This window comes from Siphateles boraxobius, unplaced genomic scaffold, assembly GCF_051911475.1.
Source record: "Siphateles boraxobius isolate OS27281-9 unplaced genomic scaffold, OSU_SipBor_1 48, whole genome shotgun sequence".
Classification (NCBI taxonomy): Eukaryota; Metazoa; Chordata; class Actinopteri; order Cypriniformes; family Leuciscidae; genus Siphateles; species Siphateles boraxobius.
In genome coordinates, this window is record NW_027509119.1 from 7,472,871 (window position 1) to 7,493,628 (window position 20,758).

General features: G+C 40.5%; 1 protein-coding gene across 6 annotated transcripts in view; it reads right to left on the bottom strand.

Moving 5' to 3' along the window:
* Positions 1 to 8,464: 8,464 nt before the first annotated feature.
* The window catches only part of zfhx3b (zinc finger homeobox 3b), a 240,994-nt gene continuing 228,700 nt past the window's right edge, over positions 8,465 to 20,758 (bottom strand). For all 6 annotated transcript variants that reach the window (XM_077201829.1, XM_077201832.1, XM_077201831.1 and 3 more), the window contains 2 exons: positions 15,241 to 20,718; positions 8,465 to 15,108 (listed from right to left, as the gene is read on the bottom strand). In XM_077201829.1, the coding sequence (XP_077057944.1) occupies positions 13,391 to 15,108; positions 15,241 to 20,718 (7,196 nt within the window). In that variant the 3' untranslated portion in view covers positions 8,465 to 13,390. The remainder of the gene's footprint in view (positions 15,109 to 15,240; positions 20,719 to 20,758) is intronic.

Genomic DNA, 20,758 nt, shown 5'->3' on the forward strand with positions numbered 1-20,758 from the left:
CTTTCATTCAAAACATTGCCAGAAATCTAACCTTTAATTGAAGTAAAATAATTGAAAGTGTGGGGGAAATCACATTATGAAAGAAATGTTTTTCTCCAAAACACGTTGGCCACAATTATTGGTACTCTTTTATTAAATACTTTTCTGCAATCTCCTTTTGACAAGATAACAGCTCTGAGTTTTCTCCTATAATGCCTGATGAGTTTAGAAAACAACTGACAAGAGATCAGAGACCATTCCTCCATACAGAATCTCTCCAGATCCTTCAGATTCCCTGATCCATGTTGGTGCTTTTTCTCTTCAGTTCACTTAATTCATCAGGTCGGGGAACTGGGACGGCCCTGCCAGAAGTTTCATTTGTTTAAGTTTAACTAATGAACTAACAATGAGCAATATATGTATCACTGTATTAATCTTTGTGAACATGAACAAACAATGAACGTCTGCATTTTTATTAACTAACATTAACAGTCCATTAACTAACATTAACAAATACAAAATTCAAATGTAATAATGTATAAGTAAATGTTGAAATTAACATTAACTAAGATTAATAAATGCTGTAGAAGTACTGTTAATTCTTAGTTAATTAAAGTAGTTAACTAATGTTTAATAATGAAACCATATTGAAAGTGTTACCTGTATTTTGACAGAAATGAAACAATATTAGAATGAACCACTAAAGTGTATTTGTACACAGTTATGCTGTAAAACCACCTCAAAATGACATCTGACCCCAAACATGTCCTTCAAACTCATGCAGATTGGTGCAGGGATGACATATTTTTGTAGGCCAAAATCCAGAAATGAGTTAGCATTTTAGCACTTCCGGTTCCATCGTCCTGAAATCACTGGGTTTCTTGAATGTAGAAACCCATGGTTAAATGTTTTTGTTTTTGTTTGTTTGTTAAATGCTTGAAGTATAGGTCTGTGGTGAACACAAGATATTTTCACGTTTTATTCTATGATATAAAATACATCAGTAATACAGATGTTGTTAGGAACATTAAACATTATCAGCCAAATGGATAAACTCATCTACTCACTAATCTACTTTCAAAACCTTGTTGTTCTTATAATCGCATTCTTATAACTTAAACTTTCAGTTAATGTTTTAAATAAAACAAAGAGTTGTCGGAAGCTTAGTTATGGTGACGTAACGTTGACATCATTCAACCTTGGTGTGGTTTGTTTACAGCAAACTTTAGCTTTTAAATTCTGCAGATTGTTTTTACGCTTCAAAATTCATAAAGGTTGTGCTCATATGTGAGGATTATCACAATGAAAAAAACTTGTAACAATCATAAGCTTTTGTTAGTCACAGACCTTACTTTCTGCAATAATCGAAATGCCAATGGAAAAATCCTGTTGGGTTTTCGTTGAGGAAACCTGGGTGATGCAAACTTCTGGTTGGTCTACAAAAAATACGCCATTCCTGCTGCACTATAGTATAAATGAATATCTGAAAGACATTTGAAAGGGTTAACCATTAAAGTACTTTGCCAGACCCATCTGAGACAAATCTGAGAAGCACATTCACTGGGACACCCCAAGAGAAGGAAAAAGTGCGTACATGGTCCTCCCATTATCATTTTTGCATGGGAGAGAAAGAAAAAACAAACAGTAATGAAGTGTAATGGTCCACTCTCTCACGGCACCATATACTTTCGCTGCCATAAATCTTAGCAAACCTTTTAGAAGTTAAAAAAAGTTTTGCTCTCTCACAGAGGCCCAAGAGAGCTCTCTGCATAACGTTACTTTGAGGTTACCGAGATGACACCTGGAGCACAACTTTGAAGTGAAGTAAGACTATCCCTCCAATTCTGTTGAAATGATATATCGTGTATTGAAGAAAAGAGGAGGCTAGAGCAAAGAGGGAAGGAGAGGGCAAACAAGAAGGAAGAGTGAGAGAGAGAGAGAGAGAAAAGTACAACCACATTCCCTGCACATATTCTCCTCATTATTAGAGAGAGGGAGCCGATCGCTCAATTATTGGCTGCCGTCACAGGCTAATATTCCTGCCTGTCAGCCCTGATTTTCGCTCAGTTTTGCTCAGACTCCTTCTGATGGAGCTCATTTCACGTTAACCAGAAACAGAAGGCGCTGTGAAAACTGCGACACCTGATCCTGTGTCCAAAAGACAGGAAGTGCACCGCCAGGCCTGGTGCCTGCCAACACACCCTCTTCGCAGATGCACTCGCTAGGACTCGAAATGGGTGGTAGGACGGGTCAGGGGTGTTGGTCAAAGATAATCATGAAAGGGTGCAGAGATTTAATACATATGAAAATGAAATACCAGAATGCCTAAGTGTTATAAATGTACCATTTAACAATAAAAAGCATGTTGTCTATTTCGTGTTACATTTATTCTGTGTACAACACCAAGGATTTATAAAACATACATAACAATTAATGATTTCATCTGGGTTATTCGGGGAGAAAATTCCAAGTTTTCTAAATCAAATGATAGGTTTATGTGACAAACAGAATAATTTAGGGTGTTATTAAAGTTCCCAAAGTTAACTAGTCTTTTTATGTTTGTTTCAGTCATTAGTGTATGTCCTTAAATGAAAATATCCATTCAATTTAGAATTTCATCATATCACATTTTAGTCAATTTTACTGATTAAATGGCAACTGATTTTAGTTGACCAAAATAACATTTTAGTTGACTAGAAAGTGCAAAATAAACCACATATTAAACATGAAAATTACCCATGGTTTTACTACAAATAAACCCAAAAGCCATGGTTACTAAACCGAGGTAAACACAAATGTATGGTTTTGCTACTCACACTATAGTTTAATCATGGTATTATTAGTAAAACTGGTTACACAAATGGTAATCATCAATCCACCAAAAAAAAAAAAACATGGTTACTACACATTACTATAATAAAACCATGGTTAAATATAAACATATTATGTTACATATCAATATATAAACAGTATGTTTTGAGTAAAATCATTTGATTATCATCATGATGCACTTTTTTGTCTTGGTTATGAGTATTTTCATCAGTAATTTTAGACAGACAGAGTGCACTTTTGTTTTGTAGTATGCATTGAATTTTCATTTATGAGTGAGCTATTCCTATTAATACATGCTCTGTGTATTCATTTAGAAAGCTGTTTGCAATGTTAAAGTGGAGGTGTATGTGATTGTTACGGATTGATCAGTTTGTCCTCTCGTCAGGGACACCCTCATATTCCTGCCAGTGTGGAGGACATTTTTAAATAAAGCTATTGCCACTTCCCTCAATTCAAGGGAGTGACTCGTCATTCCCATTTAAGTCTTCCCCCTGTTCTGGACGTCTCTTCCTCGGATCCTCTTCACCCATCATTTCTTCTGACGGATGAGATTGAATTAGTCTGACCTGTCTTCGCAGTTTGAGCATAATTTGGCTTTGACATTGATAGCAGGGAAGATGCCTGACATGAATAGATGGAAGTGAGAGGGAAGACAGTGGAAGCAAGTGATCACAGGACGCATGACATTGAAGAAGGAACCCTGCAATGATTTCAGGGCTTGACCAAATAATTTTATAATATAGGTTTGTGACTGCCAAATTCAAATTTGGTGTTGAAATAGGATAATTCTATAAAAGACTCCATGGGTTCACTACAGAGCCCCTATGGGGATAAGGTGATGGAATAAAATTAGATGGGGTGCTGGGGGAGAGATACTTTGTATTCTCTTGCTCACAAAAACACTAAAATATAGTTTTTCCTCCCACCTCAAAATATTTTTATACTGTTGCGAATGCAAAGGGTGGATTCCCCCATCTAATTTTTTTCTAACCATTACCATTGCTTCACTTTAGGGGCACCGTAATTTACAACAGGATTTTGTCCTATTGGGGTTGGGTTGCGGTTGTGTGATTGTTCAAGTATGAGCAATAGTGACTGCTAAAATGGCTGTTCGAGACCTAGGTAGCTATATTAGCTAAAGAGGACCCAGAATGTAGGATAAGCAGAATGAAAGAAAGAGCAGTGTCATGCAGGCTTTAAAGCCACTCACATCTGAGCTGCCATGGCTTCCCTTCCAGCTCTCTGCTCCTCATTTGCTGCCTATGTGGTCATACGTCTCAGTGCCAGCAGCCTGTAAACCATTCATGTTTTCCATTTAAGACAATGACTGTGATCACACAGCCTTCTGTACACGTGTGCCTTTTGTAGTCACTCCGGCTTAACTTGTCGAAACATTCGTACCCTTGATGTTCCACAAATGATGGGAGCAGAGCTTGGAGGGTTTTGCTAAACCCACAGAAAGATTAATTTCTGTTTAAAAGCCTAATTTCTGTTTATCATATAAAGCGATCTTGTCACTTCAGTAAATGTGAACTGAAGTAAATGTGAACATCACATAACCTCACTGCCACAGTGTACCATACTTTTTTAAACTTTAACACTTGAACTATAGTTAACATTGGGTCATTATAAACCAAGGGTTAACAGATTCTTGGGTTATCTTGCTTAAAGGGTTAGTTTACCCAAAAATGAAAATTCTGTCATTAATTTCTCACCCTCATGTCATTCCTAACCCGTAAGACTTTTGTTCTCAGAACACAGATGAAGATCATTTTAATGAAACCTGAGAGCTTTTTGTCCCTCCATTGACAGCTACGCAACTACCTCTTCAATGCTTCAAAAAGTTCATAATGGGATCATAAAACTAATCCATACGAATTGAGCGGTTTAGTCCACATTTACTGAAGTGACAAGATCGCTTTATATGATAAACAGAAATTAGGCTTTTACTCGCATATAAACATTCATCAACACACACATCAGATATGGTGTCAGAAACTGAAGCTCAAGCATGCTTGCTTGACCTGCAAGAACCAATAAGATTATTGTGTGTTACGCAGCTCGTTTGAGCTTCCGTCAAGCAGGTTCGGTTGAGCTGTTTATGCATAGCTGTCAAATGAGGGACATAAAGCTCTCAGATTTCATCAAAAAGATCTTCATTTGTGTTCTGAAGATGAACGAAAGTCTTAGGGGTTTGAAAGGAAATGAGGGTGAGCAATTAATGAAATTATATTCGGGTGAACTATCCCTTTAGTCACACCATGGTCCACTATTTTAAATTTCATTGAAAGCATACTGTTTTAACTCTTCCTGTAGCTTTCATCGGATCTTCACAAAATTTTAAACCATGCTGGGTAAAAGTTATCCAGATCTTTTTGGTATACCAAACCATTTACATGTAAGACAAAACTTTGGCTAAATCTCTGAAACACAGTGTACAAATGTTCGGAAACATTGTACTTCAAACGTTAGCCATTGGAAGCTAATTAAATCTGGGGCCCTGAATCAGTGAGGTGAACTCTACACCAACAGGTCAGGACACCTTAAAGAGGAAGCACATTTGCTTAATATCAGCACTACACCCAGGCGCTAACTCAATTTCACACTCCTAAACTTAGGCCTCATGCTCGGCCAACATTGTATCTGAGTATGCATACCATCTGGTCTGAAGTTTGAAAGGAAGCAGCTTGGGTTTTCACACTGATCCAATTAGGGAGTTTTTTAATTCATTAAGGATGACCTGTTGTGTGTTAACTAGTTCAGCATGGCTAGCGGATCTGAAGCCACTTGCTGACCAGGATAGCTTATTTCTTACACACCTTAAACCCCTCGAGTTCAGACAGTAGGGGGTATGGAAGAGCGGAGAGGAACTTCAGAGGCAGTTCAGAGGCCTCTTCAACTTCCTGTTTTTTAGAACTCTACACTTAGGGGCAGGGATGCATATTATTGGGTTCTTCTGGTAGACAAGCTCTAAAACAATAGAGAGCTGGTCCCACAGGCTAGAAATATTGGAAACAGGAGGTTTGATCCGCTGCTGTGGAAATGTGAGCCATGAGATGGTGAAAAACATGTTTTTAGACACCCATCTAAATCCATGCCTACTGATCTCACTGTGTGCCTTGTCATTCAACACCTTGTCAAGTATCATATTCTTACGCTAAGGGCAAATTGCATCTCTTCAATCCGTTGAGCAATACAGTGGACAGTGGGGGTAAACTGTGGCATAAATGCGCCTTTGTGGTTGTTTGAAATATGAATTTAAAACCATAAGTCCTTTGAAACCTTGTCATTTGGTTTGGAATCTTTTCAAATCCTCTAAACATTTCTTTAAAAATTCAGACAATTTGGAGCACTCAAGGTCATTCTGTCTCCCCTTGTTACAACCGTTCTAACAAAACCAAAAGTGCTTCAAATGGCACAATAAAAATGCACAACTGTGGCCTACAGGCAGATACAATAGCACAGTACTTTATTAGGGAAGACTTCAAAAGTGGAGACCAAGCCCTTGGTAAGCTGAATGAGCGGCCTACCATGATCCTGGCATATTAAAGCAGTCTCATTTCATAGGGAGCTTTCTTGCATTAGAATCAAAACAATATGGTGTGAGTGTGTCACATTTCTGAACAGAGACCCACTGGCTGCTCTTCATAATGAGGGAAAATTGTTTTCAATACAAGACATTAGAGGAGCTCCTGTATAGTGCGTAGAAATAGTCTATGTGGACACTTTGAATAAAATAAAAGTAGCTAATTTACTAAAGGAATATTTAATTAAAATATGGAAAATTATGTTAATATTTACTCACCCTAAAATGTTTTTCTACCTGAGAATTTCTACCTGGCTCTTGCCATATAACAACCGTTTATTTTGAGCACAAAACAAACAAACAAACATAAAAGTAGTCTTTAACATCTATGCCACACACTCAAAGATCGGTGCGAATATAATTTTTAAATTAAACAATCATAAAAAACAGATTGTTGTAAACCAGTCCATGTCATGCGTTTACCACATGAGAAGAAATTGAGTTTATTTTTTCTTAACAATGGAATTAAGGTACCTGAAGCTGTACTGTAAGAGCATGGTTTATTTCTTCTATTGAAAACAAAAGAAGATATTCTAAAGAACCAGACAGTCGACTGCACCCATTTAATTACTATGGAAGTCAATGGGTGCTGTCAATTGTCTGGTTACCAACATTCTTTAAAATATCTTCTTTTGTGTTCAACAGAAAGAAACTCATACAGGAACAACATGTGGGAGAGTAAATGATGACAACATTTTCATTTTTTGGGTGAAGTATCCCTTTAAGGTGGAGAAGGGGAGGAGTAGGGATGCTTAGAAGATGGTAAGATAAGACGCTGCTTGTATACCCATTGGAACACGATTGACTGGATTCCCGAACTTACTTCATGAACTTAATTTATCATGTCAACTTTTCTTGCTGTGTTTACTTATATTATGTGTATAATTATACTGTGCTTCATTATCTAAGGATGCGTTTAGTATTTGTGAATGCACCATGTACAATATGTAATATATAAATTCACATTATAAAGCTTTTTCATTTACGGTTACATTTGCCACATCTGAATTGTACAGTCTAGGTGTCAGGAACCTGACATCTGTCTGTGTGAACATTTATCATCCAATTTGATTGCAATACATTTAATTGACGGGCAGTTGAGACAAAATTTCAAAGTTTAGGCGAAATATTTTAAGTAAATGACCAAAAGGCTATTATCCCTGCTACATCTGATTCATATGAGCTGCGACTTGTTTTGAATAAAAGCACCTGCCGAATGAAGACATGTAATGGTTTGCGTCTGATTGCAACATGATATGTGAGTGTTTGTTTCTGCCAACATCCTGTCAAAAATACTGTGAAAAACCTTAGTTGAAAGCTGTAAAGAGAGCAGGAGTTCATTAATGGACCTGAGCATCAGCATTGTGAAACATCCCTGCTGCTAGTCTTTTCAATTCCAAATATTTTAAATCAAATAATCAAGAGAAACAAAGTGAGACACATGCACACAAAATACAGGCGTATTGTAATCGCCAGCAAATGTATACAGTATACAAAGGGCGTACACAAGGGAGCTCTCATCTGATTCTGTTCTGTACAAGGCTTTGAATTAGCCTGGAACATTGCATTTGATCCTCTACACGAGTCAAAACGAGCAGTGCTTTTAACAGCAAACTTCACTTGGAATTATATTTGATTGTAAGTCTTAATCAAGTCCAATTTGTCATAAACAGCCACTTCTAATTAGCTACATGTCTACATATCTTGCTTAATATATTTTAATTAATCTTGCTCATGTACTCCCTTAGAGGAATTTCAATGTGACTGCTCTTGCAGAGAATATGATACCAACAAGACAATGAACTACTGGGAATGTGTGTTAGGGGGCTGTCAAATCATGTGCATGTTGCATTAGATTAATTGCAATTAGGGTTAATTATGTTTTCAAAATCAAGCTCACGCCAGTGATCAGATGAACTATGCTTATTATGGGTTATATTTGTGGTTTAATGGAAAAAATGTGAATTCTAATTAAAAGTAATAAACAAATGTGACCATTGGTTGTGTTCTCTCACTTCAATCATGCCAAAAACGTGTCACCCAATAAACGGTCCCAGACAAGAGGGCTTATGCTCATACTTTTTAATGTATCACAATGAGCAAGAAACATACTTGATGAAATATTTTCAAAGGAGTATATTCAATTACCATCTACAATCAACTTAACTAGGACAACAAGGTTTTTGTGACAAAAGTTTCTCTTTAAAAGTCTGAAGTTCCATGTGGTTTATGTTTGTTAGTCTCCATGTAATTTGGTACAGTTTGGAAATCTTCATCATATAATTACAGTAACAAAAAGCTAACAAGACTACAGTATAGAAAAGACATCAAGAACAACATTTTTGGTTTAACTTGCTCTTTTTGTACATTGCAAGGCTGTAAGTTCTACCCTCGGATGGGCTACCTGGAGCCACAGAGCCGTGCTTGTGAGGCTCGGAGGAGGAGGAATAATTTGAGGAGAACGAAAGAGAAAAAAAGGAAACACAAAAAGCATCAAAAATGCTGTGGCACCAGGAGCCACTAAAGGAACAGGAAGCTCCAGCAGCAGTTCATCGTTGAAACTGGAGCAAATGTTTTTTTGTTTGGTTGCTTGTTAGTTTGGTTATTAATTTTGGTTGCTTCGCTTTTTTGTGTTTATCTGCTTCCTTAGGAATAACACCCAGGAAAATCCCCTCCCCTTGAACAGTAAAGTCATTCTTTATGGTTGGATGGAACCGGTCGACTCCACGCCAAGAGTGGAACCATGTGTCAGTCACTGAAACGGGCAGGAGGAAATGAAACAGGTAGCAAAACCGTGTACTGGGAGACAACATATGCGAGTGTTTGAGTCCATCCCGTTCAGAAGTGCAGAAAATGTCCAAGTAGATGCAGAGCCAGAGAGAGAAAAAGGAGATAAATTCCTCTCCGTGTCACATATGTCCACTGGTTGCAGAGTCCACTCCCGTCGGCATATAGTGTTAGTTAAGTAATGACTTGATATCAGGGGGCGTCGGCCCCGCCTTTGGCTCCCGTGGCCAGTTTTCTCAGCCTTCTCAGACATCTCAATGACATCTCTCAAGTTTCCCAGAGTTCGGTTCTCTTTATTTCCTTCTTTGTCGTTTCAAAGAAAAGTGTTGATGTCTTCTTTAAATATATCTATATCTGTATACATGTTTATTTTCACAGTGGGCAAAAAGGATGACCTCTACAGCAAAACCTGTGGTTTTCGTTCTCTCTTTGCAAAATGTCCACAAAAATCAAGTATCCCAATGAGAGTTGATGTATCTCAGCCACGTGTTGGATTAACCACAATAAATATACACTCATCAGGGGCACCAACTAAAGTTTTTCATGTTTTCGACTGCATTAAGCTTTGGCCACATTCATATAATTAATGAAAATAATAACTGCTCAGTGCTTCGGTATCCTCTTTCACCACATCACGCAATTATTGTGTTGAATATCAGACTTTTCAAACCCTTTACTGAAGATTCAGCTTTGCAGTTCAGTATGTTTTGGTGCGAAAAGAAAGTAGAAAATAGAATACAAAGTATAAAAACTCAGACTGATGCTGGCTCTTATGAAACACACACATACACACACACACACACACACACACACACACACACGCGCTCACGCTCGCACATACAAAGTCCATGCTGGCTGAAACAGTTGTGAGGAATTCTGCCCCACACGAGAGCCTATAAAAAACGAGAACACTTTGGAAGCAAGAGATACAACCGTGTCAAGACAAACAAATATGGAACATTGTAACACCATAAAGTGGCCAGAGAATGATAGAAAACAAATAGATGAGATTTCAATTTAAAGCTGGCATTGTAACATTAATTTATAAATGGACAACAACAAAAATCAAAGAAAATAAAATATACAGTTATATGATATTATCTGAGACCAAAACAATGAAAAGCATTCAAAAATAAACTATACAATAGCAGACTTCTCAAAAATAATTATGAACAATATTATAGATAACATGGATTGAAAGGAGTGGATCAGCTTGCAGATCAAATTAATCCAATTTCAATAGCATGCACACCAAATAACACCAAATCAAATTGTTCTGCAAGACGTAATGCTCGTTTACACACCAGGACGAGTGTGGAAATATGTTGCTAAAGCCAAATACATGTGTGCCCCCCTAAAGCATATTTTGCAAATTTAAAATGACTTGATTTTGCTAAATAAAATAAAAAGCAATTCCATTTACGAAAGGATGGGGGCCATTCTGATAAAACACAACCATTTCCATTGCAATGACTTGGAGTGAGGGACCTCTTTGGACACAACGGCATAATTCTACCTTGTCACCATGCAAAACAAGGGACACCTAAAAGCCAATCCTACTTTCCCCAGTCCTACAATGCTTTGGAATGAAAATGCCCATTACAGACCTGCAAAAGACATTTCATGCATGAAAATGGCTTTAAACCCTGCAGAAAACGAATTCACAGGAGGGAAGGCCGACTTCGCCAAACAAATAGCCTTTCGTTCTGAGGCTAGTTATAAAAACAAGAAGCATGATGACACCAGATCAGCTAGATGTGTAAGTACCAGACAGGTCGCAGTATGTAAATTTTTGGTAGGTAACCACTATAACTTGATCTAGTTCAATTGAGTAAAGTCATTTAATGGCTGCAGGGATTCTGTTCACTCTCAACACATGATAGTCAGAGTGAGGTGATTTTCAGCAATCCATGATGGCAGAGTTACACAATAACTTACAGTCACCTTAGAAATGGGATAAAATAGAATTATACTCAATTTGAATAAAAATGAAGCAGTCCTTGCTTAAGAAATTAAAACTCAGGTGTAGTATTTGGAATGCACTGTTACTTCTTACAAACATTATAGATCATTGGCTTTTAACATTGGTCTGTTCAAAAAAAAAAAAGGCTAAAATGTCCTTTGGAACATATATTCACAGTCTTCAAAGTTCCGTTTTTGCAACAAGGGAAAAAAAGATGTTGCAGGGGCAGGGAAATGGTTTATTTTTTGTTTCTTTTTTTCTTAAAGCTTAGCCAAAAAGCAAAAGGAGCATGCATCTAGGTATTCTTCCTTTCCAAATCTACATTAGCAGCAAAACATATGTCCTCAAAGACCAGACCTTATATATATATTCATTTTTTTTTTTTACAAAAACAAAACAAAAGCAAACAAAATGGATTTCATGTGTGACAGAAAAACTTCAACATAACGTCTATCTTACAAACTGCAATGGCTCTGTAACGGTGCTACTCCACAATGCAAGGACAAGGGCCCTTTTTGATTTTTGGTTTTCTTAGTATTTGACGTAAAAAGCCACCTGTCTGCTCGCAAAGAAGCAAAAACGGCAACTCTGATGCGTACTTCTTTATTTTAAAACTTTGTTTTCTTTCCTTAAAAACAGCAACAAATTTTCAAGTATAAAGAAGCCTCTTTTCTCATCTTTATGCACCAATGGTGAAAGTGTTAAGTCTTTGGATTTTCTTTTTGTTTTAAAGCGTGAGAATTATTATTATTATTATTATTTTTTCATTTTCATATATGACAACAAAAAGTTGAAATTATCATAATGCCTATAGCAGACTGCAGCCACATTACATGGGAACAAGTATCTGCTTTGTAGTGCTAAAGGAGAGGCAGTTATCTCCAAATCTACAAAGGCAGGGGGTACAAAAAGAAGAAAGAAAGGAGGAACAGATAACGACAAAAAGAGAGAAAGTCAGACAGTGGTAAGTGCACTAAGGTAACACAAATATAACTGAACAATTTTCGAACACACCCCAGATTTCTCTTCGGTTTTGGTCAATGCTGCACAAACCAAATTTGAGAAACCCTTTGTGACAAAGAGATTCAGCTGGGATACCAAAAATAAGAAGCTGAGAATTGGACAGAAATAGAGTAGAGATCGTTTCCTGCTCCTTAATCTAGTCTATTGGAATGACCAAGACAACATCAAATGAAGCGCCTTAAAGTTGGACGATACAAAAGCTAAATGTACACAAATATTTTTCAAACTACCATACTGTTTAAATTCATTTCCAATGCAACAATCTACTGAACACCAAAAATGTATATATCTATCATAAATACAGAAAGTTTTTTTTTTTCGTCAAAAAAAAAAAAAATCTTTTTCCCCCACCAAGTCTGCAATGCTCTTTGTGTCTGGGTAAAATGGGATTAGTAACTTTCCCATTAAAAAAACAAAAAACAAACAAAACAAAAAGTAATAATTAAGAAGGTTTAAAACCAGCAATTCAGCTACTCATTGAATGCCCAGAAACTTTTGTTGAGTTAGTATCATTTCTGAATCCTTTCTGCCAATAAAAGACATACAAAAACAGAAATGTCTATCATTTGTTTGGAACAAAATTAATAAAATAATGACTTTTTATAACACAAGAAAAGGTTGTGAGCAGTTGACCTGAGAATAAAATAGACATTACATTATTTTTCTTTTCTTTAGCAAGCCATTGGTATCTGAATGCTTAGATAGCAAGAAAACTGTAAGACTATTCTCCCATACAGTACATACTGGCTTTATGTGACTGTGCTATTAAGCGGAAATACTTATGCAAACAAGGGACAGCTTGTTGACTCGTTCTTTGTAGACAGGGTTATGGGGCCATTCAAATAATTTTGAGACCGTCCATTGCAATACAGCATTCCACTAGCAATAACCGACTGTTAACTGCTGTGATCTCTATTCATTTATATATATATATACCGCATATGTGCATATATGTATATATATCTATATATATTAAGAGTTGTAATAAACTAAAACCAGCATGTTGATATGGGAAAACAATCCACTAACATTTAAATTTTTGGTTACAAGCTTTGGAATTGCAGTTAGTCTTTACACATCTTTTCTGAAATTGGTTGGTATACTTTAAACATATTTTAAACATTGCTGCTTTTTTCATTTTTTCTTTTCTGTTTTCTTTTGTCTTCTGTTTTTTTTTCCTTTTTTTTTTTTTTTTAAATATTGTTCATCACTGAAAGCTTTTACAATCTGATGGAGTCCGATCCTACACTAGTGAGATTACTACTACAACTACTGCTGTCTTTGAGACAGCCAGGCTGTTGTGGCTCCTCCGCTGGCCTGCCCAGCCTGTCTGCTGACTTCTGACTCGTGTCAGAATCAGACTCGTCGGTAAAGACGTCTGTTGGTATCGAGGTCTGGACCCCTGAGGTGCTCAATGAACTTGAGGTAACCGTTGAAGGAGAGGAAACTGTAGGAAAAGAAGACAATGCAGACGAAGGAGGATTGGGCTTCCCAGCTAAAGCTCTGGAGAAAGGGGTCTGGGACCATGATTTGCCTGTAGCTGTCGTGTTGAGTGGGGTGGCTGTGAAGGAGGATGAGCTGCATGAAGATGCAGATGCTGATGAGGACGGTGTGGTGGCTGACGTTGTTGGCGGAGGAGATGGGGTGTTGTTTGAGTGAGTGGCAGACTGCGAGGTAGATGCGGTGTTAGGACTGGGGAAGCAGGCTGAAGAGTGAGGTAATAAATTAGTAGCGTGCTCTTTGGCATTTCTGGATCTCTTGATTGTTCTGTGTTTGTGCAAGGCTGAATCCAGGTGTTGACTGAGCGCTTTGTCCCCTTCTAGTGTGGTGTCACAGGCGAGGCAGTCATAAAGGCCGCCCTCTGCTGCATTCCCACTGTTGGGGACCCGAAGCAACATCTCTTGCAGGTTTGCCACAGACTGACCGAAAAAACAAATTGACTTGAGGTGGCTGATAGCTGCTTCCTCCTTGTTGAAGACAGCTTGACACTTGCGGCACGCCAGCCGATACTGAACTTTGGGGATGATATATTTGTCAAGATGGAGGTCTGCACCTTTGCCATCCACTTCATGCTGCTCAGTGGCTAGGTTGTTGTGAATGGAAGTAGTAGAGGATTCAACAGATGGAGTGCTCTTTTGTTCCTCTGTTTTTACTGAATCTTTGGCAGAGTCCTTACGGTCCACCGAGTTTTGTGAAGTTTGGCTTGCTTTGGGTTGCTGGATCTGCTGAAGCTGCCGCTGCTGCTGCTGAAGTGCCTCCTGTAGGCTCTGCTGATATTGCTGGTAATGCTGAAGCAAAGATCCGGGTGACAGCCCCATCAGGGCCTGTGATAAAGCTGGGTTGTAGGGGAAAAGACTTTCCATGCCATACATGGGCTGAAGATATCCACCTTGAAGGGCACCTGGTATCTGAGGGGCATAATACGGAGAGAAGCCAGGCATAAAGTAGGGCAGGAACTGACTTGTTAGTAGAGCTGTTGGATCTGAAGCTAAAGCTGCTTGTAGAGCTTGAAGTTGGGCAGTATCGACCACATACTCCATGCCAGGTGTTGGCATTGAGGTGGCCGGAACAGCAGTGTCTGGTTTTTCTTTCTTGGCACTGGCAGCAGAAGTGGAGGGAGCGGGAGTAACCCCAGCTGAGGATGGTGTGGGGGGTTTCTCAGCCTTCTCCTTGGGTTTCTCTTTCTCCCTGGCCCTCTCAGGATCACGATCTTTATGAGCTTCATGTCGAGGGCCTGGCTGGGTCATCAAAGAGTTTGATGTAGATGTGGTGGTAGAACTTGAGTGGGCAACAGATGTGCTGGCCTGAGCTGGGCTGGGCGAGGCCAATGAAGAGGAGGAAGGGGTCTTGTTGGGTAAACCAGATGTGGGGAGACTTGGTGAAGGTACACTGGCACCAGGCATGTTCAGGAGGTTTGGAGGTTTTGGAGGGGTTAAAGCTGCAGAAATTGACACAGAGAAACACAACATGATAATGAATGCTGCAATATACTGTAAATCTCAGAGTTAGTAGTCAGTTTTATAGCTTTATTAAGTCTTACTCATACTAGAGAGTAAATGTGATGACATACCTGAGTTAGATGAGTTAAAGCCTGGTATGGAGGGACCACCAACACCTGGCAGGAGAACAGGGGGGATCCCCTGTAGATTTGGGTAACCTGACTGAAGGTTCAAGGCTTGCAAGGCAGTTGTGTCAAACATCCCTTGTTGCTGCATGGCTTGTTGTTGTGCTAGTCCCAAGACCTCATTTGCTTTCTTGATACGATCCATCTCCTGCTGCGCCATTAGCTGACGAACTGTTGCTGGATCAAAGTACTCTTTCTCTTTATCAAGCTGGCTTCCAATGGTATCCTTTACTTTGGATATGTGTTGTTGGGAAAAGATGTGGTCTCGCACTGAGAGACGAGCACTGTATTTAACACCACACAAAGAGCATTCCGTTTTAGGTCCCTCGTAAGAAGTCTGGTTGATACCAAAGTGCTTAGCCATGCTGAGCTTAGCCTTCTTTTCCTTAGCACGCGCATTTTGAAACCAGACCTGAACAACTCTCTTTGGAAGTCCAATGTCATTTCCAAGTACCTCACACTCCAGCATGGTTGGAGTCCTATAATCATTAAAGCAGGATTTGAGCAGCTTAAGCTGAAGATTAGTCATTTGTGTTCGGAAGCGCTTTTGACCAGGCCTGTCTCCACTATCAATGCTTCTGCTTCCAGAGGCTCCTGGACTTGGTGAACAAGGGTCAGCCAGACTAGATGTTTCACTGTAGTCTATAATATTTTCATTTTCAAAGTCTTTTGTGTAGTAGCTTGTTGCAGGGCTCACCAGTCCTGAGGACATCTGTTCATCATTCTCAATTGAGGGGACTGCGCCCCCAGACTTTGAGAGGTAATCTCCACTGTTATGGCTGTGCTTTGCATCAGCACTGTCATTGTCAATGTTTGCCTCATCACCTGTGGTAGTGTCAGTGATGGCTGTATTTACAGAGGAACAATCATCATTATCAAGTTTATTCTGATCAAAGTTTGTGTTTACTGAGGAAATGGTTGGGCTTTCAAAGTCCTCCACTCCTTCAACCTTGATAGATGTTGGGCTCAGGAGACCCCTAGGGGACAAGTCCATGCTTTTGCTCACAGGCGACAGCGATGAACATTGCGCATCATTGTTAGACTGGGCAAGATGAGCATAGCTGGAGATATCCAGAGGATCCATCTTCAGCTGCATGGCTTCTTGTTCCGGTAGCAAACCAGAAAGAGCTAGGTTGTAACCAGCACGTTTAGCCTCATGCCAGTGGCGTGAACGGATATGGGCCTCGAGGGCAGTTTTAGCTTTGAATAGGGCTCGACAAAATGGGCACCGTCGGTGGGCTTGAGCTGGCCCAACTGCCCGAAACTGCCCTTTTCTTTCTCTAGCTCTTGTGTTTTGGAACCATACCTGTACCACCCGTTTTTTAAGGCCCACTTCGTGAGCAATGTGGTCCAGCATTTTACGAGTAGGATTGGAATCAAGCAAATATTTCTGGTACAGAATCTCTAGTTGTTCTGGTGTAATAGTGGTTCGGAGGCGTTTGTCTCGTTGTGGCTCCTCTCCACTATTTATGCTATCACTCTCTCCTGGACTAGTTCCAGCCTTCTCCTCCAACTTCCTCTTCAGGGAGTTCATAGTGGATGTAGGCGTTGATGGGGAGGTGGCAGAGTTGCTGGACATCTGGGGTATTGCGCCTGCAAGGAGCTGGCTAGCAAGCAGAGGATTGCTAGGATCAAATAACATGAAGGACATGTCCATTGGGCGATCCAAAAATTGAGGATGAATGAACTGATTCTGGACACTCAGGAAATGAAGTTGCTGGTGTTCCTGCCAGTGTTCAAATGAAGGGAAGGCAAGTTTGCACTGCTCACACTGGTACGGGATCATTTGCTGGGCCAACTGCTGCTGTGAGGCAGAGGCTAAATGAGAGTTAAGGGCCATGTGGGAACTCTGGGAGGTCTGACTGGTATGCGAAACGGAAGGACCACTATGCTGTTGCTGCTGGGAGAGGGACGGTGAAGAAAGCTTTGAATTCTTTGGGACTGCATGCATCTTTTCCTCTCTTTGCGGTCTCTGCTGTGGTGTCTCAGATTGATGACTGGTTTCCTGTTTCAAAGTGGTCTGCTCTCTTTGACCCAATGATGCTTCTGCAGAGTGTTTTGATTTTTCATCAAAGGAGTTTGATGTGTTAGCTGGTTTAGGCTCCTCCTTTTCAGATGATGAGATGTGAGAGAATGCAGAGGATGAAGGAGGAAGAGGGCAGAGGCTTGAGGATGAGGGCATTGGTGTTTGACCTGATGACCCAGATGGAGTATAGTATTCATGGGAGAGATCCATAGAGTCCTCATTTAGGCTGTCATACTGCCCGTCTTCCTCCTCGTCTTTGTAACAGAGCTTCTTTTGGTGTTTAATAAGGTCAAATATGCGCTGGAAAACCAGGCTGCACTTCTTGCACTGATAGTTTAAGTTGGTTGTCCGAATGTATCGGTCATTGGATAACTCGCGTCGGTCACCTTCTTTACTCCCATCTCCCTGGTTCTCATAATTTTTTCGGGCTTTTTGCCTGGCATTTTGGAACCACACAACAATGACTCGAGTTGGAAGGCCCAGAAGATTGGATAACTGCTCAAATTCATCATCTTTAGGATAAGCATTAGCATCAAAGAAATCTTGTAGTACCCTCAGCTGGTAGTCTGTGAACCTTGTCCTTGAGGACCTCTTATTTCCATATGATTCATGTTTTTGAGGCTCAGGGGAGGGTGGCCTTGAATCAATTTTGGTATCTTCAAGAGTTGTAATTGGAGGGTTGTTAAAGTTATAAGGTGAGTCTTTGTTGCGTTGTCGCTCTTTGAAGAGTGTGTTACGGAACCAGTGCTTGATGACTTTCTGTGGAAGTCCTGATTTATCCGCCATTTCCTTTATTTGTTCCTCATTGGGTGAATTGTTGATATCGAAATATTGGCGGAGCACCCTTAGCTGGTCATCTGTGATACGGGTGCGGGGTCTCTTATTCTGTTGCTGCAACATGGCAGGGGTAAGCTGCTGTTGGTAGAGCTGGGCCAGATCAGTGGCCAGACTAGGCTCCACTGCTGGCAGTTGGGAAGGAATCTGAGAAGGCATTGACTGGAGTGACATAGGCTGCATCATAAGGGGAGAGAATATAGGGAGATCCATTGGCATTTGAATTTGGGCCATTGTAACTGAAGGCTGAGGGGTTGGAGCAGTTGGTGGTGTCAGAGTAGGAGCAGAAACAGGTATATTTGGTGTTGGTACCCTCTGGGGAGGTGGAGGTGGAGGTGGGGGTGGAGGCGGAGGGGGAGGCTGAGCAGCTTCGGGTGTCTGAGGTCTCAATGGGTACAGCTTGTCATATTGTTCCCTGTACTCTTTGGCAAATCTTTCTAGGAATCTGAATGGAAAGAAAGCCTGGTGGATATGCTCCTGGTGACTCTTGAGTATCAATATGTTGGAAAAGAGTTTACCACAAGACTCACACTCCAGCTTCTCTAATCCTTCAATAGGGTCAACCACTCTTGTGATACCAGCTGGCCCACTGCATCCTGGCAGAGATCCTGTTGGCTTTCTTTGTGCTTTTTGCTTGTTCTCATTGTACTGAATTACTAACTCAAATCCAAAATTCTCTAATAGGGCTTTGGTGGCATTCCCTCTGGCATCTGAGGCAATCCTTGGAGGAGGAAATCCAGAGTCATGGTTTACATTTACTACAGCTTGATGAGCATCTTTCTTTTCTTTGGACTTGTCTGACATATCTTTCGGAACGTGATCCTCTGTTTTATCACTAATTTCTTTTTCTTTTGGCAGCTCTCTTTCTTTCTCACTGTGAGGCGATGGCTTTGGCTTTTTGTCTACGGGGTGAGAAAGGGCACTCTGTTGAAGTAAAGCCATTTGACTCGATCCTTGGGAGTGGGTATGAGCTTGGTGCTGTTGCTGAAGGTGGTGGTGCATAAGCTGTTGTTGTAAGCAGCTCTGCTGGGCCTGTTGGACAGAGTTTTTCTGTTCTTCCAACAGTGAAGCAGTAGATCCACTCAAATTCATTGAAGAGCTACTCAGGTTCATTTCTGGATTCAGTTGAAATTCTGCCCCAGGAATGTAAAAAGGAAAGAGCAGCTGCTGTTGCTGAAGAGGGAGAAGAGCATCTGTTGTCATGGGGAAGTGCTGGAGAAGAGGGTTAAAAAGATGGGACTGAAGGAGAGCAGCTTGCTGGAGCTCTTGTTGGAGCTGAGCCTGTGCCTGTGCTTGAGCCTGGGCCAACTGATGCTGCTGTTGCTGAAACTGTTGGTGATGACTCCTTGAGGAGAGTATATCTGCAAATTTCTTCTTTTTCACTTCATGATTCTCTGAAGGTGAGGAGTGACAAGCTGAATTACCCAAATTCTCAACATTGTGAGAATGACTTGATAGATGATTTCCTCCCATGGTGCTCTGTGTTGTTTGAGCTCCTGCTGGGGAGCTGCTGCTGTTGCTGCAGCTGGTAGTTGTGTGGGAGTTAGTGGCTGGGATAGGGCTTGGGGTTGAAGTGCTATTGGAAGTGCTTCCGCTTGGGCCACTACTGCTAACAGCACTAGAACTGCCGCCAGCTGCTTCAAGCTTTGCTGCCCTGGCCTTGGTTTGATGAAGAACAGAGCGCATGTGAATCTCCAGTGTAGAGCTCTGGCTGTATGCTACATTGCAAGTGCTGCATTTGAAGGGTTTATTATCAGGGCTGCTTGTAGGCTCTGGCTGTCCGGTGGTGGATTCCTGTAGGGCCCTTTTGACTTTGTGCAAGTGAGACACAGAGTTGTAGTGTACAAGAAGGATATTCTTTTGAGTAAATGACTCTTTACAGACTGTACACTTGAAAGGACGGGATGGATCTAGAAACTTCTCCATAGTAAAGTTGGGGCCTTTCCTAAACGGCAGGGCACGTTTGGGTTCAGATCCAGAATCCTCTAGCAAAGATCCAGAGTCACTGCCAGTTGGGCTTTGCTTTTCCTCAGGGTCACTTTCGTCTCCCTCTTTATCATCATCAAGAATACCTCCCTGGTCCTCTCCAAGTGAGGGATCACCCATAATCATTAGGTCTCCATTCATCAGTAAACCTCCATAGAGCTGCTGGATGTCAGCTTCACTCAACTCCAGGTGACTGGTCTCCAGATGCTTCTTAAGCGCCTGTAGAGTCCTAAAGCTGCGCTGGCATAAACAACACATTGTGGCTGCTCTGATTACATGGTATTGGGAATGCAGCTGAAGTTTCTCTATTGTCTTGAATGCCAAACTACACTGGTTGCAGCGATATTTATAGACATGACGATCAGAGACAGGCAGTTGGGGCCTTTTATTGTGGATCTCATTGAAGTGCATCTGAAGGGCATTGGATGATTTAAAGACTTTGTTACAGCCCTTTTTCCAACAAAGGAAACCAGTGGAATCGTCCCTTGAAGGCTGTTGTTCCTCAAGAGGAGACTTGCGAGCTTCAGTGGTGTCTAAAGCCAGACAAACTCCTTTTTCTGGCTCAGCATCTGCCACCTCTGCAATCAAAAATAACAAACATTACACTTCTGATAATAC